The 22,296-nt window shown below is 41.8% G+C and overlaps 1 protein-coding gene across 6 annotated transcripts in view; it reads left to right on the top strand.

Moving 5' to 3' along the window:
- NKAIN2 (sodium/potassium transporting ATPase interacting 2) overlaps positions 1–22,296 on the top strand; it is a 1,108,222-nt gene that overhangs the window by 373,369 nt on the left and 712,557 nt on the right. For all 6 annotated transcript variants that reach the window (XR_011019351.1, XR_011019353.1, XR_011019352.1 and 3 more), the window contains exon 2: positions 19,403–19,540. Coding sequence is in view for 3 of the 6 variants with exons in the window: in XM_068231451.1 (XP_068087552.1) it covers positions 19,403–19,540 (138 nt within the window). In the remaining 3 variants the exon portion in view is untranslated. The remainder of the gene's footprint in view (positions 1–19,402; positions 19,541–22,296) is intronic.

The following is a 22,296-nucleotide window of genomic DNA, read 5'->3' on the forward strand; positions in this document are numbered from 1 at the left end:
GTGGTTTATATGAGTGGTACATCTGAGAGAGGCAAAGCCGCAAAATATTATTTTCACTTAAACCTCCACAGACTTATGAAGAACCCATTGTACCTACTATTCAATACTGAATTGTGTCTTGTTATAGCCGTGGACACAATGAAATGCTGAGGCACTTTGAGCTTATTTAACAATGCAGTGGAAACAACAGTTATTGTGTGAAAAGTTCAACTAATGAATAGAACCAAATGACAATTGCTTAACCTTAAGCAAACAATGTTATGGGTAATAATGGTTAGTGGGAACTAAAACGTAACTGACATCATTTGAAAATGAAACAGAAGGAAAGTCTTATTAAAGAGAGTCTTAAAAGATGAAGCAGTGAGCCAGGAATGAGATCAATGGGTAGTGAGTCACAGAGCCATCATACAATGTGTAACATATATATTTTTTAATTACAATTAGAAGCAGGGGTTTACCTGCTGGTAGTGAGCCAAAAATATTTTATATTTTATTTCCTTCACTGAGTCACAAACACAGATAAGGGATCATATGCAATTAACTTTTCTCCTGAGTTTTCTCCTAGAAGATAATTTTTCATCATCTAGACAAAGTAACTTTTCAGCATTCTGCAATTGAAACAGTACAAGAATGTAGGTAAAAAAATGATATGTGAAAATAGGAGAAAACTCAGGAGAAAGGATAATGGCATAGGAACCAAGGACCCATATGTAATTCACTTTCTCTCCTGAGTTTTCTACAAGCAGAACATTTTTCACTTTTGATTTATAATAACTTTTTAGGGGGTTGCAATGGAAAAAGTGCCCAAAAGGGCTCTCAAAATTATTTTGAGTATTTGTTTACTTGTTGGTGGTTAAAAAGGAATTTTTTGACAAGTTGAAAAAGTAAATTGCATATGGGCCCTTGTCAATAAAATACCTGTTTAACCCATTTGCAAACAAGAAGATACTTTTTTTTATTTTTTTTTATTTTTTTTATTGCAAAGCATTGAAAAGTTATTTTAAACAGAAGATAAAAAATTATATCCTGGGAGAAAACTCAGGAGAAAATGTGAATTGCATATGGACCCTTGAAGAGCTAATTCATTAAATAAAATAGGTGAGAGATACATCATGCATTAAGACGGATTGCAATTAAAATAATATTAATAACATATAGGACCTATCAACATGTCCATTTTGCAATCCGCCAAAGTACCAGTGCAGAAAACTGAATATTCTCTTGTGTCAGACTGGTCAACAGCCATTCTGTCTACTGAATGTGGACCTCTGTGTTGGGCCTATCTTTTTTTTAAATAAATATATTTGTATAGCTTCTGTTCCACAACTGGGTGAAATCCTGGTTTATTGCTGATTTTGTTTGGATTTGGATTTTACATATGTCTAAAGCACAGCAGAAAAGCATGATGCACATTACTGGCCTCTGATAAAGTAGGTCTGAAACATGATGTATATGAATTTTATAAATATAATATACTTGAGTTATGATAGCTTTCAATTATACAAATAAAAGCGTTTATATATTTTGGTTTGTATAAACTACATTGCTGGATTTCTATTAGTAATGTTGAATATGCAGTTATTAACTGGATAATGTTGTTTTTGCAGTCATTAACATTATATTTTATGTCATAAATTTACTTCAAACTCTGCTTTGAAGTGTGACTGTCACAGCAGAAAAATAACTAATCTGTTTGAAAGTTACAATCCAGTATTATAATGTATTATAAATGATTCCACTCACTTTTGCCCATTATGCTACAAGGCAATACATATACTTTACAGAAATTATGTGCAGAAATATTTTCGTACATGGCAAGGAAAGGAACAGCGCTACTTAATTTAAAAACAGAAATATTTTTGTCTTTTTATTATAGCAAAAATTAGTCATGTAGTAGTTCTCCTTCTGTTCCTTTTGTCCCAAACTGCTTATGTCTCTCCCATAGGACACTGCAGGCATTACATTATTATTGTTATTTAGTATTTATATAGCGCCAACATCTTCCACAGCGCTGTACAGAGTACATTGTCTTAACTGTTCCACAGAGGGTCTCACAATTTAATCCCTATATATATATAGGTAGAGATATCTATCTATCTATCTATCTATCTATCTATCTATCTATCTATCTATATATATATATATATATATATATATATATATATATATATATATACATATATATGTATCATGTAGTGTATGTATTGTAGTCTAGGGCCGATTAACCATTTTTGCCTTTTGGACGTGTCTTTCACGTCCAATAGGCTGCTGTGCACGTCTGCGTCCGCCTGCGTGTGATCATGCACATGCCGGCATGCTCCTGTGCCGACCCCGGTAGCCCAGACATCAATCAATTGGAACACTGTTCCCATTTATTGATCTAAGTCCCGGTAGAAAAACGGACGGCTTCTTTTCAGAGGCCGCTGTCTTTCTGAAAAAGAAAAAAAAATCACGTCCTCCTTGTAGTTCCTGTAAGCGAGCGTGCTCGCTCACAGAATAATAAAACAAAAAATTCACTGTGGCCATCTTGTGGTGAAATATTAAAACCATATGCACATACATTGTTTTCAAAGACAACACAATAAATTACATTTAAAATTAACTGTTTACCTCCCACACCCAAAAAATACCCAAATACAATTTTTAACATAAAAAAATAAAAAAAAAACAGTTACCTAAGGGTCTAAACTTTTTAAATATGCATGTTACGAGGGTACAATACTAATATTTTTTTTTAATTATAAGCTTGTAAATAGTGATGTATGCAGTGAGTAAAAAAATGCACCTTTATTTCCAAATAATATATTGGCACCATTCATGGTGATAGGGACATCATTTAAATGGTGTAATAACCAGGACAAATGGACAAATAAAATGTGCAGGTTTTATTTATGGTAGCATGTGGTATGTTAAAGTTATAATGGTTGAAACCTGAGAAATAATGATTTTTTTCCATTTTTTTTCTTAATATTCTGGTTAAAATGCATTTAGAAAGAAATAATTCTCAGCAAAATGTACCACCCAAAGAAAGCCTAATTGGTGGTATTATTATTATTACTATTTATTATTTATTGTATTTATAAAGCGCTGCACAATTGATAAATGGGTTAACATACAGGTATAACATACGGAAACTCACAACAAAACAAGATCATGCAAATGATTTGATAGCAATACAGTGTCATAGGTCAAAATAGAGACTGTTCGAGTCTACAAGAGGGGTGGTTGTGAGTAAGATTGCATAATCAAGCTGGATACGTTAGGGAGGAGGGCCCTGCCGGAGGCTTACAATCTAAAGGGTGGCGTGGAGACAACAGGTGCGTCTTTTGAGAGGGGGTCTAACAAAACATATTATGGTGCTGGTGTAGGGGGGTATGCTAGCGTGAAGAGGTGAGTCTTGAGAGCTTGTTTGAAGGTATTAAAGGTGGGGGCGAGTCTGAGGGCTGGTGGGAGAGAGTTCCAGAGAGTAGGGGCAGCCCTGTTGAAGTCCTGCAATCGTGCGTGTGACTGAGTTATGCGTGGTGCGACTAGGCGCAGGTCATTGGAGGATCGGAGGGGGCGGGCTGGTATGTGCCTGTGGACCAGATCAGAGATGTAGGTTGGGCAGGTCTTGCGCACTGATTTGTAGGCAAAGCACAGGATTTTGAAATTGATCCTAAAGCTGATGGGGAGCCAGTGTAGTGCTTTACAGAGCGGAGTTGTAGAGGCGCTGCGGTGAGAAGAATGTATCAGTCTGGCTGCCGCATTCATTACCAATTTAAGTGGGTCAGTACGGTTAGAGGGGAGGCCAGATAAAAGATAATTGCAGTAGTCTAGGCGGGAGATGACAAGGGCGTGGATAAGGAGTTTAGTGGTGTCAGGGGACAGGTAGGAGCGGATCTTGGAGATGTTGCGGAGGTGGAAGTTGCAGGATCTGGCAATACCTTGGATGTGGGCAGCACGGTGGCGTAGTGGTTAGCTCTCTCGCCTTGCAGCGCTGGGTCCCTGGTTCGAATCCCAGCCAGGGCACTATCTGCAAAGAGTTTGTATGTTCTCTCTGTGTCTGCGTGGGTTTCCTCCGGGCACTCCGGTTTCCTCCCACATTCCAAAAACATACAGATAAGTTAATTGGCTCCCACTAAAAATTGGCCCTAGACTACAATACTTACACTACATAATATAGACATATGGCAATGGTAGGGATTAGATTGTGAGCTCCTTTGAGGGACAGTTAGTGACAAGATATATATATACTCTGTACAGCGCTGCGTAATATGTCGGCGCTATATAAATACTAAATAATAATAATAATGTGGGCGGTAAAGGAAAGTTCAGAGTCCAGAGTAACGCCTAGACAGCGGGCTTGGGAGGTAGGGCGGATGGTAGTATTTTCAATAGTGACGTGCAGATCTGGGAGGGGTGCAGCTGTGCGGGGTGGGAATATTAGAAGCTCAGTCTTGTCCAAATTAAGCTTCAGGTACCTGGCAGCCATCCAGGAGGAAATGGATGTGAGGCAGGCAGAGACTTTGTCCATGGTAGAGGAGGAGAGGTCTGGGGTGTGGAGATATATCTGGGTGTCGTCGGCATACAGGTGGTAATTGAAACCCATGGAGGAGATGATTTTGCCAATTGAGGCAGTATAGAGTGAGAACAGTAGGGGTCCTAGGACGGAACCTTGAGGAACACCAACTGAAAGGGGTGCAGGAGTGGATGAGGAGCCATTGAAAAATGTTGTAAAGGAGCGGTTGGAGAGGTAGGAGGAGATCCAGGCTAAGGCTAGGTCCTGAATGCCCATTAGCTGCAGGGAGTGGAGGAGGAGGGAGTGGTCGACAGTGTCAAATGCCAAGGAGAGGTCCAGGAGGAGCAGGATGGAGTATTTACCTTCGGCTTTGGCAAGGGCAAGGTCGTTTACCACTTTGGTGAGGGCGGTTTCTGTAGAATGGGCTGTGCGAAAACCAGATTGCAGGGGATCGAGAAGGGAGTTGGAGTTAAGGAAGTTGGTCAGGCGTTGGTGGGCCAGGCGTTCAAGATTTTTTGAGGCAAAAGGGAGGAGAGAGATTGGGCGGTAGTTGGATGGCAGAGCAGGGTCAAGTGAAGATTTCTTTAGCAGGGGAAGCACAGTGGCCTGTTTGAATACGGAGGGGAAGATGCCGGTGGAGAAGGAGAGGTTGAACAGATGGGTGAGGACAGGGGCCAGATCAGAAAAATGTGGGCGCAGAGAATCAGATGGGACCGGATCTAGGGGACAGGAAGTGGCAGGTGAAGTTGCCAGTAGCTGGTTGACTTCCTCCACCGTGACAGGATTGAAGGAGGTAAGGGAGGAGAAAGAGGCAGGAATCGGATGTGGTGGGGAGGCGGGGGCGATAGAGTGGAGGAGAGAAATATCCCTCCGGATGGTTGTAATTTTGTTGATAAAGTAGTTAGATAGGTCAGTGGCTGAGAGGGTGGAGGTTGGGGGGGGGAGGTGTGGGGTTAAGTAGGGCATTGAAGGTGGCAAAAAGACGACGTGGGTTGGAGGCTTGGATAGTGATCAAGTGAGTGAAGTATATCTGTTTACTATCAACGAGGGCAGTATGGTACGTCTGCAACTTGGTCTTGTATCCCAGGAAATCATTGTTGTTGCGGGATTTCCTCCATTTGCGTTCTGCAGCTCGTGTCTCATTTTGTAGTTTTTTTGTGAGGGCAGTGTGCCAAGGTTGGGGGTTGGGGCGACTGTTGGTACGAAAGGTCAGGGGAGCCGCATGATCTAAGGCTGCGGAGAGGTTACTGTTGAATTGAGCTGCCGCTTCGTTGGGGTAGGTTAGGCTGGGGAGGGAGGAGGAGAGAGAATGGAGGGGTGTGGCTAGTACATTGGGGTCAAGGTTGCGCAGATCTCTCTGCCAACGTCCAGTTTGGGGAGGGGGACAGAGGGTGCTGGATGGAGTGAGGGTGAAGGTGATGAGGTGGTGGTCAGAGATGGGGAATGGTGTAATGTCCAGGTTGGTAAGTGCGATGGCTTTGGAGAAAATTAGGTCCAAAGTATTACCAGCACTGTGGGTTGTGGCGTTAGTATGCTGAGTGAGACCAAGGGAGTTGGTGAGCGAGAGAAGCTGAGTGGCAGCAGAGGTGGTAGGCTCATCAATTGGAATGTTAAAGTCTCCGAGGATGATTGTTGGGAGGTCGGAGGACAGGATGTGTGGGAGCCAGGAGGCAAGGTTTTCTAGGAAGTGCGATATTGTACTGGAGGGGGGGCGGTATAGGACTGCAATAATGGCTGGGAGGGGATGGTAGAGGCGGATAACATGGGCCTCAAAGGAGGTAAAGTAAAGAGAAGGGGGAAGAGAAGGGGGAGGGGTAAGGACACGGAAGGTGCAGGATGGGGAGAGGAGTAGGCCCACCCCTCCCCCAGGCCTGTTATCTGGTCTTGGGGTATGGCTGAGGTGTAGATCCCCGTAGGATAGGGCTGCAGCTGCAGGCAGGTCAGAGGGGGTGAGCCAGGTTTCAGTAAGGGCAAGAAAGGTGAGGGTTTTTGAGATAAAGAGGTCATGGATAGTTGTAAGCTTGTTGCGGATAGAAGAAACAAGCTATAGATCAATTAATTGTGATAAGTAGTGATAAAGTTATTGGCGAATAAATGGAAGGTTGCTCAGATGCACAAGGTGAAAAATGACTGAAGGCTAAAGTAGTTAAGGAGGAAGCCAATTAAGTCAATTAAGTGCCTGGTGGAAAACTCACACAGACAGGGAGAGAACATACAAAGGTCATGTAGATAGTGCCCTCGCTGGGATTTCAACTGGGGACCTAGTGCTGCCTGCAAGGTAAGAGTGCTTACCATTACGCCACCATGCTGCACAACATTATTAGCCTTCAACATAGTGTTCTCCTTCAGGCATTTGAAATAGATTATCTGGCAAGATTTCTAAGGCATTGCAATTGTGTTTTTGTGTATGACCTCATTTTAAGATACTGAAATAATAGTGTCTACTATAGACAGTACAGGCTGCTGCAGAAATGGATTAAGATGTAATGGGGCCCTAGACAAGGTAGTAGATTTGAGGCCCCCTTGTGGTCCTATTGGTAAGCTGAAATATAGAGAGGTCAGAGAAGATCACTAGTGGGCCCCTTGATACCCACTAGGCCTACAAGCACCTGCCTAGGTTGCCTGGTGGATGGTCCTGCTCTAGGCTGCTGTCCATATTCCGCTGTACTGCCCAATCCACACTGTCATCAATATGTCCTGTACTGGCTCTATTGTGAATGTGCAAATTAGTCTTATTAAAGGTGATTGTGGCACTCTATGAACCACTACTCTTTTTTTTGTTATTCTTCCTTCAACAAGGGTTGCTATATCTTATTTTCTTATCTGTGGAGTCAAGAGGCTGGAGAGTGGTGGACTTTTGACTGGAGGAGGCAAAACAATAGCAGCAATTTACAAAGCTCTATATGTTTTTTCTCTTCAGCATGCAGTACACCATGACAGGAATCAGATCACTTACAATTATTTTTTAAATCTGCAGAGCTTTGTAGACATTGTCTATGCCATTACCTTTTCCCAGGGTTCAATATACCCAAGAAGGGAAATGTAACTATAGCTGTCATTAAACGTTCTGTGATTCCTAGCTATCAATAAAGCTGCTACCTAAAAAATATCTTCTTGGCTCCTGATTTGGCTACACCGGCTACTTATAATGCATATTAATTTGTCCATCCCTGCTTTTTTTCCATCATTATGATCTTAAAGGATACATCCACGGTGTTTACAAAAAAGCAGATCTACCTACCTGGGGCTCCCTACAGCCCCTGGCAGCTTATGTGCCCCTCACCGCAGCTCCACTCCCAGCTGGTGGCCCGGGTTCCCCTCCGTTGCAGCAACTGACCTGGCGAGGTTGTCAGGCTCTGCGTCTGTGCGAGCGTGTGGCCAGCGCCACTCGCATTCGCACTCCCACAGCTGGGAGTGTTCTGCGCAGGCGCAGAAGTTGTGGTTGGTGAAGGTTGAAGCCACCGGGGTCCCCATTGTCATCCCAACCTCCTGATGGAACCAGCGGTCGTCGAAGCGTAAGGTGCTGCAAGTCAGGACCAGCTCCAGGCCAGACAAAATGAATTTATTTTTCTCCCTACTCTCCTCTAACAGAGGTAGAAACAATCCCACTGCTTTTAAACCATTGAGGGGTAAAGGGAGGTAAAATCAATAATTTTCCTGCCAAGCAAAACGTGAAAATAATTTCAGAACGCTGGTAGTGTCCAAAATAAATGAGGGCAAAGCTTCCATTAGAGGACATAACTTATAAACAAAGAGGTAGGCCTGGGGGACACTCACCATTTTTGTGTACTTTCAGAATACAGTACCACACAGGATGTGTAGGATTCTCTGGTATTAATTTATTGGCAACTAATGATCCCCAATTCAATAGACTCATTCAGGAAACGTATTAACTTCCTCATATAAACGTCCCTTTGGTAATTTCTCAAATCTCTATAAAGGTGGCCACACACAATACAATAAAATTATCAGATTGTACAGCAATTCAAAAATCTGACCGTATATATCCTGAATATCAAATAAAAAAAATCAAATTTGCAATTTTTTTTCGATTTTTATTGATCTGGAATGCTGGAATTTTTTTTGCAATTTTTCTAAAGATTGTATGGTGTGTGTTAGATTGTAAATCTATTAATATACACACCCTAGCAGTTTTCTCAGAGTTTCCAATTATTTTTATCATAATTGGGAAAAAAATTAACATGTGTGTGTGGTACACTGGTCATATTTTTGAAATGTTACCATCAGTCAGAAAAATTGATTGCAATTCTTAAATTGATCAGATATTTAAATAATTGAATGGTGTGTGGCCACCTAAGTCCATCCTCCAATTGACTTAAACATTAAGTAAGATACATTTTTACCGGCCATACTTTATAAATGTGTCAGTGCTACATAAATGTGGTACATAGGATAATCAAATATTATATTTACTGTCTGAGACAACACTGATGTATTTATTGATGTATTTATTTCCTAATATTTCTTTCTTTGAAGGTAAATGTCAAACTGTGTTATTATGACTTAAACATGGTATAGTTGTAGGAAGAGATTTATTGCAATTTTTTTAAACAGACCACTTTTCAACTGCAGCTTTAGATACAAAATATTGCACTTGTCATGTCAATTTACAATTTTTCAGGTATACCAAACGTTCACACACTTTTATAATGTGACAGAAAATAGCTGGTGTGTGACTAGAGAATACATGACTGCCCATTGGACATATGCATGTGTGCTTATTTGTGGTAGCTTACAGGTGTGTGTGTTAGAGATGGCCTGAACCTCCGATTTTAGATTCGCGAACTTCCGCGAACCGCAATAGACTTCAATGGGGATGTGAACTTTGAAAACTAGAAACACTTATGCTGGCCACAAAAGTGATGGAAAAGATGTTATAAGGGGTCTAACATCTGGCGGGGGGCATGGATGAGTGGGATAGACGTCAAAAGTCCCGGGGAAAAATCTGGATTTGACGCAAAGCAGCGTTTTAAGGGCAGAAATCACATTGAATGCTAAATTGCAGCTCTAAAGTGCTTTCAAACATCTTGCATGTGTATACATCAATCAGGGAGTGTAATTAGAGTACTGCTTCACACTGACACACCAAACTCACTGTGTAACGCACCGCAAACAGCTGTTTGCGTAGTGACGGCCGTGCTGGACTGGTGCGCACCATGGCGAGAGTGCAGGCTGTGGCAGTGTTCAAACCCATATGGTCGCCGGGCTGTGGTAGCTCAATGATAGAACAACAGTGACTGTCCAGCTGATCAAATTTGGTCTGTCCACAATGAAGCAATGACCTTATGTTCTTGTATATAGGTAGGCATAGGTAGGTGCCCCAGTATAGGTAGGTAGGCATAGGTAGGTGCCCCAGCAGTTAGCTAGGCATAGGTAGGAGTCCCAGTATAGGTAGGTAGGCATAGGTAGGTGTCCGAGTAGTTAGCTAGGCATAGGTAGGAGTTCCAGTATAGGTAGGTAGGCATAGGTAGGTGCCCCAGTAGTTAGCTAGGCATAGGTAGGACACTCAGTATAGGTAGATAGTCATAGGTAGGTGCCCTAGTATAGGTAGGTAGGCATAAGTAGGTGCCCAGTAGTTAGCTAGGCATAGGTAGGAGACCAAGTATAGCTAGGTAGGCATAGGTAGGTGCCCTAGTATAGGTAGGTAGATAGGCATAGGTAGGTGTCCCCGTATAGGTAAGTAGGTGCCCCAGTAGTTAGGTAGGCATAGGTAGGTGTCCCAGTATAGATAGTTAGGCAGGGCCTGGCTGGCACAGAAATAACAATTACCAAGGTCCAGCTGCAACAGATAGGGCTGTATAATGTCAGTGTCAGTGGGCAACACAAAAAAAAGAAACACATCAGGTAAACATTAGCTCTCAAAAGAGCTGTTGAGGGGTGCTATTTTAGCAATAACAATCAGCCAGGAGCAAGCTAACAAGCCTACAAGAGCCTAACTAATCTTTCTCTATGAGAGTCTGCCAGCAGCTGTCCCTTCTCTAAGTAATGCAGGCACACAAGTGAGTGTAAAGCCCAGGGCTGCCTGCCTTTTATAAGGGGGGAGTGGCTCCAGGAGAGAGTGTAGCCTGCTGACTGTGATGTAGAGGGTCAAAGTTGAACCTAATGGCGCACTATGGGGGCGAATCGAACTTCCGCAAAAGTTCGCGTTTGCTGGCGAACGCGAACCACCGAAAGTTCGCCTGGAACCAGTCGCATGCGAACCGTTCCATCTCGTGTGTGTGTGTATACATTGCTCAGAGTTCCACTTCAGCTAAAGGATTTCTGTCTGTTTTTATGTGCTAGAGACATTCAGTCCCTCTCACACCTGGGCCTAAGTGCAATTCACTTTTTCTCCTGAGTTATCTCCTAGGTAATATTTTCAAACTTGTCAATAAAATGTCTTTTAAGCCACCAGCAAGCAAGAACATTCTTACAATTATTTTGAAAGTACTTTTCCACCTACTTTTTGGTACTTTTTCATTTTCAGAGTACTGAAAAGAATTTAAAATAGTGATGAAAATGTATCTCCTAGGAGAAAACACAGAAGAAAAAGATCATTGCATATGGGCCCTGCTGTACTTACTTTACCCTGATCTACCTACATGTTCTCATTGCACATATTTAGTTCTTGATCTACCAACATACCCATACTGCACTTTAAGTGCAACTCAGAGCAGACCTTATCTTTTTACCATGTACCGCCTTTCCACATAATACTTCCTCGGACAGTAGGGAAAAACGCCCTCCTGTTTTTGCAAAAAGTGTACCTGAGGATACATGTTACATAATGAGATAAACATGTGTATGTACAGTGCAAAACATATTAATAATGATGCTGTTTCTCTTTTTTATTGTGCTGCCTGAAAGACTTAATGTCCAGGCACGGAAGAGACAGCTTGTCTGTGACTTGTTGGCAATATACTGTAGTACACTTCACAGATAAGCAAATTACAGCCGTGAAAGTTTTTTCCTGGCAGAATACAACTTCTGAGGACAGGGGAGAGATAGAAAAAAAGTCAATAATTCATGTATTTTATCTCTGGGACACTTAATAGACTGCCACTGAGCAGAGACAATAAAACATTCAATCTACTTAGTACATTTTTAAATATAAAATAAACACTGTAATGCGAGAATGCATCCACATCCCCTAGCCATGCTATGCACATCTATGGGGATTTGCATGCGGGGTGGAATTTTATGCTGCTGACCATCTCTTTTTTTGTTTTTGTTTTTTACCCACACATGAATTCAAATGAAGCTTATTGAATTTAATAGGCTGTAAAATCACATCCGAATTGGACTTACTACGGATAAATGAGACAAGTAGGATAGGTGATAAACTTAATGATCATTGTGTTTAAATAAATAGGATGACATGTAGTTGTTGTCTCTATTATTGGAAGTAAGTCTTCCTATTAAACCGTTTTTAATTATTTTAATTGAAATATTTGTGCTTCCTAGTGATTCTTTCTGCTACAGTCTATGACTCTGCTCTGATATTCCTTTGCCACTTGCCAGACATTTTCTTTATTTGGAGTTGTATAGTGGCTGTATTATAAAGTGGCTAAAGAAGGAAAAATTAAGATGATTGATAGACTGTACTAAGAGAGTGCGGTCTGTGGCACTCGAGCACCGCAAGCATTGCTATGGTAATGCTTGTTAGTAACACGTGTTACTCTGGTAATGCTTGTGTTACTTGAGTACCAATGGTCGAGCGCTTATAGCGTAACTCACAGTATAGTGATGGTGGTAGTAACGGTAACAGCAGTATTACTGCTGCTTCGTTCATCAACCCACTATATTGTACCTTGCAGGCATAAAATTTTGTTAGTCAGTTGATGTATATCAGTCACTATGACATTTGGCTACCAACTCTGTGTTGCGTACCAATGTCTATATTTTAATGTGTCCATGTTTGTTTCTTGTTTAGCACCATGGTAGATGAGGGTGCTATATAAATCAATAATAATAATACTAAAAACATCAAGTTCAGATCCAAGCTGAACATTCTGCCTGAACTGGAATTCACATTAGAATTATCCAATTCATAGTGAGCTGAATTTTTCTCTGGATCACCAGCCTGCTGCCCTTGTAACAATTAAGTGAGTGAACATGTGCTGTTCATCATATTTTGTGTATTCTCTCTAGTAAAGATCAAGCTAAAGCATGAACTCCTATACCATAAAGCAGCAAACAAATCATTTTGCCAGTTTACTAAGGTCAGACCCACTGCTTTAATTAGCATTAGCTTACCTTCCTTCACATGGAGGATTGCAGTCAAACTGCATTTTTAAAAATATTTTTCACATTAGGGTTTTTATAGAATCATCACTGTCTGCCGTCCGCTGTAATTAAAAAAATAGTTATCTATATACGTGTACAACAATTTACGCGAAAGAAACAACAAATACACTGACAAAAAGCCAACACAAACATTAACCACTTTACCCCCGCTCGTACGAATTTCTCCATCCCTTTTTCCATCCTTTAACCTCCAGGGACGGAGAAATCCGTACTTTCCGCGCTCCCGCCTCTGCCCGCGCTCCCGCTCGCTCTAGCGCACACTCCCGCCGTTAAACACGCCGCCCGACGCTCGCCCAGAAATCAATGAACGGGAAAATCCATTCCCGTTCGTTGATCTAAGCCCCGCAATGATCCGCTGCTGCTCCGCTGAGCAGCGCGATCATTGTGAAAAAAAAACAAACTCTCAGCCTCCTAGTACTTCCTGCAAGGGTCCGGAAGGACGCTTGCAGGTTGTATTAAACAAAAAGTTACTGTTGCCATCTTGTGGCCAAATAGTAAATTACACCCTAAACATTTTTTACATAGAAATAAATTAGTGTTACACAAAAAATTAACTCCTTACCTCCCACACTCCCCAATTTTTATTTTTTTTGTAATTAAAAAAAAAAAATTGCAATTAAAAAAAATACATAAATAGTTACCTTAGGGACTGAACTTTTTAAATATTTATGTCAAGAGGGTATAACACTGTTACTTTATAAACTAAGGGCTTGTAATGAGGGATGGACACAAAACTGAAAAAAAAATGCACCTTTATTTCCAATTAAAATATTGGCGCCAAATATTGTGTTAGGGACATAAATTAAACAGTTTTATAACCGGGACAAATAGGCAAATACATTTAATGGGTTTTAATTACAGTAGCATGTGCATTATTTAAAAACTATAAAGGCCGAAAACTGCAAAACAATATTTTTTTTCCCACAATTTTTTCCTATTTTCCCATTAAAACACACTTAGAATAAAATAATTCTTGGCATAATGTCCCACCTAAAGAAAGCCTAATTGGTGGTGAAAAAAAACAAGATATAGTTCATTTCATTGCGATAAGTAATGATAAAGTTATAGACAAATGAATGGAAGGAGCGCTGAAAGGTGAAAATTGCTCTGGTGGTCAAGGGGTAAAAGGTAGGATAATGAGGTACAGTATACTGTATATAAACATACTGAAACATACTGAAATTCAATAGTAGAAAAGCTCTGTCCACATGTTCTTGCACAGCTTCAAATTTGTTTTGATAGAACATACTACAAAACTTGATCATATTGGCCTCGATTCATCAAGCAATAACGTATTAGGTAATGCTGAACAGCTGATTTTTTGGAGCATTTAGGAAATTGTCAATTCATCAAGGCTGTTACCGCATGGATAGCTGAAATTACTGAGCAGTGAGGTAAATTACCGACTTGTGCGGTAATACCTTAACACATGTCAGTAAATGTCAGTTCATCAAGACTACAGCATGTGGTAAATCCAAGTAACCTACTCAATAATTACCGGCAGCCCTTCTTTCTCAGAAACAGTGTGAAGGAGCCGTGGCTCACACAAGCAGAGAATATAAGCTATGACTAACAGGAGCAGAAGCCATTAGCCCCAGTCTTTTGCAAGTCTCGCTGATCTGACATTGATAGGTTGCTAAGGCTTGTTGGGAGGGTCCAACTTTTCTACCTCCCAGGCAGCAAGCAGAGAGAGAAGAACAAAAGTGGTTTTCCCTGCTTCCCTTCAGACGTTTAACCTTTAAGGTTCCTGTTTGAAAATACAGAGTAGCTAGTGGGGAAATCAACTAAGCATGGCATGTGTAATGTCTCCTAGAAGTTCATCTAAACTTTGGCAATTAAATAAAATGTTAAGAAAGACTAATGCACAGATTCAGAGCGAGCAGAAGCAGTATAACACACATGTACATTCTCAAGGGATGTGGGGGATGGCTCTTACTACTGTAATGCCATCACTGCAGGGAACAGCATGTAACAACACAGAGACACTCCACACTGCTCTGCTGTTTTTGTGAACTGAAGCATAGTACTTCGGTAAATTACTGAACGTCTACCACACCTGTGAAAATATTGATGAATTAGAAAAAAAAATCTAAAATACCAACTGCGGTATTTTCCCAACTTGTTTTTTTTTTATCAAACAGCCTTTGATAATTTGAAACCATTTTGTTATTCCCCATACCTCTTGATAAGCAGACAGTCCTAGTAAACAGGCAGTCCCCTGGATAAACAGGCAGGTAACTCTACACAATGTGACCCCTTCTGAATGGATCTCTTATAGGGAAAAAACCATATCAGTCCCCAATTGGCTGTTGTCTGATATTCAGAATAGCCCTTCTCTATCTAGAAGTAACACTGGGCATTGTCCAATACTGCAAAGACAGCAGACAAACCAGTTTTTAAAGAGACTCCGTAACAAAAATTTCATCCTGTTTTTTATCATCCTACAAGTTCCAAAAGCTATTCTAATGTGTTCTGGCTTATTGCAGCACGTTCTACTATCACCATCTCTGTAATAAATCAACTTATCTCTCTCTTGTCAGACTTGTCAGCCTGTGTCTGGAAGGCTGCCAAGTTCTTCAGTATTGTGGTTCTGTGATGCATCTCCCCCTCCAGGCCTCTCTCTGCACACTGCCTGTGTATTATTTAGATTAGGACAGCTTCTCTCTTCTCTCTTATCTTTTACAAGCTGGATAAATCCTCCTCTGAGCTGGCTGGGCTTTCACATACTGAGGAATTACATACAGGCAGAGCTGTCTGCACTCTGCAGGAAGAAACAGCCTGACACTTCAGTGGAAGATAGCTGCAGGGGGAAAGAAACACACAAATGATCTCTTGAGATTCAAAAGGAAGGGTGTATACAGCCTGCTTGTGTATGAATGTATTTTCTATGTGTGGACATACTGTACATCAACCTACTTCCTGTTTTGGTGGCCATTTTGTTTGTTTATAAACAAACTTTTTAAAACTGTTTTTAACCACTTTTAATGCTGCGAGGAGCGGCGAAATTGTGACAGAGGGTAATAGGAGATGTCCCCTAACGCACTGGTATGTTTACTTTTGTGCGATTTTAACAATACAGATTCTCTTTAAGGCCATTCAGAGACTGTCAGTGTCAACTGCAACTTCCACTGCTGAATGGTTTTACAGTTGCTTGTTTGCTAGCTGTTAGGGTCCTCCTCTGGTCTCAGCAGCTAATGTGCTAGTAACTTGGATTAAACATAGCCAGAGAAGTTAAAATCAGCTCTCTGGCAAGCTCATTCAAGAAATAGTGGCTTTACTATTTGGTAAAAGTTAATTATAAATCTGAACAAACATTGTGTTTGGAGGGAGCCATTGCTTTTTGAACAATGCCAGTACAGTAGTCCCTTCCCTCAGTACCCTTTTCTGGGCAATGCTGAGGGCCTGTTTCCACTACATGCAGATTCTAAATGCAGAAAACTCCAATTAATGCCTATGGTCCTGTTTCTACTTAATGTGATTTTTCTGATGCAGAAAAATTATGGATGGTATGTTGCAGATTTCTACATCAGATTCTGAATGCAGAAACATTGACTCCATGAATGTCTACGGGTCTGTTTCCATAAACATTTTCATTATATGGGAAACGATGCATGATGCAGAAATCTGCAAATCACATTTAGTGGAAACAGGCCCATAGGCATTTATTGGAGTCAGTTTTTCTGCATCCAGAATCCGCATGTAGAAATCTGGATGCAGAAAAACTGATGCAGCACAAGTGGAAATAGGCCCCAATTGATGTAATCCATGTCTTTATATAGTGGGAAGCAAGAAATGTAAGGACCTGTACACATGCCCAACTGATGGGGCCTGTCAGGGATTAGGAGCTGAACCCCTTGGGCGACATCACTGGGTTGCACACACATATGTCAGCTGTGTAGCTGACAAAACACTGTTGCTATGTGGGGAATTATGAGTGGCACATGGGTGAGGCAGACGGGATCGGCAGGAGGATCGGCGTCGCTGCGGTTGGGTAGATCCATCCAGAGGTAGATCCATCTCATGGGTTGGGCATTGGGTTTCATCAGGTGTTATCGGGTACCATACAAGTGACTGATTGTCAGCTGAGGCAGTCGTTATCAGCCACCTTATGTGTTTGAGGCTTTAAGGAGGCAATTTGCAGATTGCCAGAAGTGGTTGGTGTAACCACTTTCCTTCTAGTGGATATGTACAGTATATCTTACAGACTACAGCAATTTTGACATTTCAGCTACTGTATGTCGTAGTAATTCAGTAGCAAATGTTCTTATACCATGTGATATTGATGGGACATATGTACACTGGTGCTTGCTAGTGCCGTGTATGGTGACAATATTTGATCAGCGGACTGCACTGATTAAAATCTATGCCTTGTTTGGAACCTGTTATTCCTGCCAGGGCGTAGATTTCAATCAGTCCTGCCGCATGCTACTGCTGATTGTGCTTTCTCTGGTCCTTAAAGGGCCAGAGACTGCTGGTGTGGAAGGGGTTAAGATAATTTTTAGTTGTTGTTTTTTGTTTTGTTTTGTGTGCATTTTTCCTGCTTGTATCATTTTAATATACATTAAAAACAAATATAGGTACAAATGGGAAAGAACAGGTTAATAAGGTGGTTACGTTTTATTATGTGGGGGCGTGGTTTAAAAAGTAGGTGTGGTTATAAGGTGTGGTCAGACACTTTTTTCCCCTTCTAATGGCCTGAATTCTATAAGCCCTTATTACATTCCCTGCATTATGGTGTCCCTCTTATATTCCCCAATTCCATGTGCCTTCTTACAATGCTCCTAATTGTAGTTTTAGTCCATTATACTGCCACCATTATAGTATTCTGCCATTATAGTGCTCCTTATTATAAGGTCTCCATTATACTATCCATGTATAGTGTCATTGTAACGATCAGTGTAACAGAGAGGGTCTGATTACCGGTGAACTGCAGTATCACCGAGAATACAGAATATACCCGATTATTGGTGATCTGCAGTATCACCGATAATCAGATATATGTTCTAACCTCTGGACACCCCTGAGGGATAAGAGTGTTTTGGTGTAACAGTAATACTTTGAGTATTGCACCTTAGGAGAAGGTACAGAAGCAGTAAGGAGTACTGCACGGGAGTAAGTTCCTTCCGTATGCCTAGACTCTCCCGGGGGAGGAGCTAGGCTGAGGATAGGAAGGACAGAACGTGAGTGACACCAGAGAGAGGGTGTCACTAACAGGTCTGGGAACTGCCTCTAACAGTAAGGCCAGTTCTCGAGGTCGGGCAATCCAGGTCATTAACACACAGACAGATACGGTACAGATTCAGAAGACAGATACGGAATCCAATAAACAGGCAGGGTTTGGCAACGGAGTATCAGAATAGCGGGGTACAGAATCGAGAGGCAAATACAGAGTCCAGGAACGAGCAGACTTTGGCAACAGGATTTTAGAGATAGCAAGGTACAGAATCAGAGTTTAGCAGGATAGTCAGGCAGGCAGAAGGTCATAACAAATAATACAGTTCAATATTCCTAACGCTAAGGTGTGAGGTCCGTGATCGTCAACACTTTTGGAAACTAGGCTAGAACACAGATACAGACAAGGCCTGAGTGCTACCACGTAGTGATCGCAACGACAGACAACCAGAGAATGACCAGCACCCAGTATATATACACCTGTGCTCTCCAGCACCTCCCTCAAGTGCTGGACCAATGAAAGTTGCTGTGATTGTCAGCTGACCGGCCTGGTCAGCTGACCTTTCTCTGACTGCCATAAAGGTTCTGCCTCTCCACGCGCACGCGCGTCATTCTGAACCTAGGTGGACTATCAGTCCCAGCCACACCAGTACTGCTTTGTAATGTCTCCGCTGACCCGTGCGCGGGGTTGGTCGCACTGCTATCTGCACCGGGGGCTGCCTCCCCGCGCTAGGTCAAAGTGTCAGCAACAGAGCCATGCGTGCTAACCGCCGCATCAGACGCGGCGGTTTTTCCGCGTTCCGCCATGCTCTCCATGGAAACAGCCGCCTCACGCTGAGTGGAGGCGGCTGATTTTCCGCGTTTCCTTACAGTCATGTGGTATTGTTTCCTCTGACTTATGGTCCACACCATAAGTTAACCCAGGTGTGAGTGATATGGAGGCTGCCATATTTATTTCCTTTTAAGCAATACCAGTTGCCTGGCTGTCCTGCTGATCCTATTTTCAGCCATAGCCTTGAACAAGTATACGCAGATCTGGTGTTTTTGACAATATTGTCCGAAATGACAAGATTAGCTGCATACTTAATTCCTATGTAATTCAGCCACTACTGCAGCCAAATAAATGAGCAGGGCTGCCAGGCAACTGTTATTGTTTATTGTTTAAAAGGAAACAAATATGGCAGCCTCCATATTACTCTCACCTCGGGTTCACTTTAAGGATGCATATGCACGGATTACAAAATGTCCATTTTTGTATTTGTATGACTACATATTCACTTCAAAACTATCTATTGCATTAGATTTACCTTCTGTCAGTGATGTGGGCAATATGCAATGACAATCGTTCTGCTATGTTTGGAAAATGAGTATTATTTTTTAATATTTTATTTTGTTATATTAAATTTGAATATTTTTTCCTTGTAGGCATGTATACTGGAGAGACAGATCTTTGACTTCTTGGGCTACCAGTGGGCACCTATTTTGGCAAATTTTGTTCATATCATTATTGTCATTCTTGGATTATTTGGAACCGTCCAGTGTAGAACACGTTACATAACTGGAGTAAGTATGTTTTCAAATACTTTAAATGCAAATTACAATGCCATTAATGAACTTCATCTTGACTTATCTATTTACAAGTTTAACAACTGATGTTGAATGTTTTTAATAGTTTGTACAAAACTGCCTTTTTTTAATGCTGCAAAGCAAGAGTCCTAGCCACCATGCTACTTTTGTTATTATGGTTTGTATGTATTGGTAAATGTTCAATAATTCATGCTAAGTTCACAATGAAGCCTTGTATACATGTCCAACAAGCACAGATCAAGCACATCAACATGACTAACTGTACAACAAGACGTTGATATGACCTGTACATCCACACGACCAAACCGACTGAAAGACCAATGGCGGACTGCACGATATGGCTGCATTCAAAACCAGTACACGTCATTCAAAGACTTGTACATACGTGGTCAACTGCACGATATCAGCCCAACGTCATGTAAGTAGATCTGACGGTTGGATCGAGCAAATCGCCTGTTATCAGTTGGTCATTTAGTAATTTACCCGAGCGTAAAAATGCCTAATTATTGTCCAACAGACAAAAATAATCAAGCAGTTGGTTGGGCCTTGTGTATGAGACTTAAGTCTTTGAATGTTGATGGAACTGTAATGATCTGCTCAGCTGCCTGTGCAGGCAGGCAGCTTTTTGACCATTGTTTAGGTTTGCATGCTGCAGGACTCTGGAAGGAAGAGCTTCTGTCAGTTTTGCAGCTTGTGGGATTTGCATACGTTGTCATGCAAATTGCCTGGCCACATTCATTGGAGGCGTGTACTATAAGTACTATGTGTTTCCCACAATGCTTCGCTGGTCATAAGGATTTAGTCCTGTGTAACACTCCTGGAGGAGTGACGGCCTTACTCTCTGTTTGAAGCCTTACTCTCTGTTTGAAGATCAGCTTAGAGTAATTCCTGGAAAACTGCACTAGGCAGGTTTTCTTAGTGCAGTTAGGATTGCTTATCTGTTTGTTTGCTCTGTTGCTATTGTCCTGTCCCAGCAGTGGTTGACAGGAAATGGTTATGATCTTTGTTCTTGGAGTATAGCTGGTGCAGCGGTTGCTACCAGCTATCTCTTCTGATCTGTCTCACTTGGATCGCGCTGGCATCTTGCGCTAGCGCTGTGGATCCTTCTGTTCTGTCTCCTTGGATCGCGCTAGCCACTTTCCGCTAGTGCTGTGGATCCTTCTGTTCTGCTACTCTGTACCTGGATCGCGCTAGCCACTTTCACTAGTGCTGTGGATCCTTCTGTTCTGCTACTCTGTCTGCCTGGATTGCACTCGCCTAGCGCTAGTGCTGTGGATCCTTCTGTTCTTTCTTCCTGGATCGCGCTAGCCACTTTTGCTAGTGCTGTGGATCCTATCTCTCGCTTGTCCCTGTATTCATGTGTCTGTCTTGTCTGCTACGAACGCTTGCTGGAGGCTCGGTGAAGTAACCGTTAAGCAAGCGCTCGCGTCTTCAGTTACATGTTTGTCTGTCGATGGTTAGTTAGGCGTGCTTGTCTCTATTGTGCTTATCACGTGGAGACCGCGCACGAACGCGTGCACTGTTGCGAATGAGTGCGGTGTTCGCGTTCAGTTAGCGTTTGTTATTTTCCTTGTTATTCTCATTGTATTATTTGCTGTGCCTTTGCTAACCTCGTATTCTGTTCTGATCTGCCTTGTGTCATGTCTGGCGATCGCACCTCTCGCGATCGCGTTCCTATTTCATATCTGCTGTTGTGTGTGCACTGTCGCGGGGTGGCGACTAGGTTGGCGCACACACATACAACCTGTCCCTTTGCTCGTTCTCATTCGCAATCGCCTCTCTTGCGATTGCGTTCTGCGCTTCGTACAATTCCTGTCTGGCATTTGTGGAGGTACAGAGGATTGGTTCCTCTGCACTCCCCAGCGCCATCTGCCGACAGGAATTTCCCTCTACGGGTGCGTAGCACCTTTTGCTGAATGCCTGCAATTATACGCTTGTGGAGGATATCCGCCGTATCAGCGCACGCGTTGTGCGCTGATCACGGAGAAAGTTCCACAATCGTTACAGGAACAGGCAGCAGACTCTTAATCGATGGGCTGAAGCTAGCAATGATTTTCTATAGATTGGTGCTGATTTGTCTGTGTGCAGTGTGTCATTTTTTGTCTGTTGAGTTTTCACAACACATTACTAGTATGATTGTTTTCAGACATAAATATATGGTGGCAGTTGACCATGCAACACACCATAGTAAATCCCTGTATCAATGCAATACAGATAGGCTAGAGCTCCAGCTGGGTTGGTTTTAATGTGCAACAAAGCTTTATGGATGGCAAAATTAGTGTGTTTGTCCTTGTTTAAAAAAATAATAATAGAGGAAAACACTTTCACAAATTATTTCTAAAGTGTTTATGGAGGCAGAGGGATAACTCTTCAATTATTTGCTTTGGTCTACTCTAACCAATGTCTCATCTAACTATATCTGAATGCTGCAAATGGGTCAAGTATTAAAACGGAAATGCATATCTCTATCAAGATTCTCTAGATAGTGCTACGCAAGAAAACATAACTCACATTTTACATTTAACCTCTACTAAATAGTTAGGATCCTTGAATTAATGTTTTTGAGGTGGAGAATTTTCATCCAACACTTTATAAAATGTAATATGAAAATAGGACAGTAGACATGGCAGCAGTGTTCCACTTAGATGTCAGATTATATTATGACATGGGGATTCTTTTGTGTTATAGATAATATGCCCCAGGCCAGATTTTTCAGCACCTGTTTTCTTAAT

The sequence above is a fragment of the Hyperolius riggenbachi genome, chromosome 4, assembly GCF_040937935.1.
Source record: "Hyperolius riggenbachi isolate aHypRig1 chromosome 4, aHypRig1.pri, whole genome shotgun sequence".
Lineage (NCBI taxonomy): Eukaryota > Metazoa > Chordata > Amphibia > Anura > Hyperoliidae > Hyperolius > Hyperolius riggenbachi.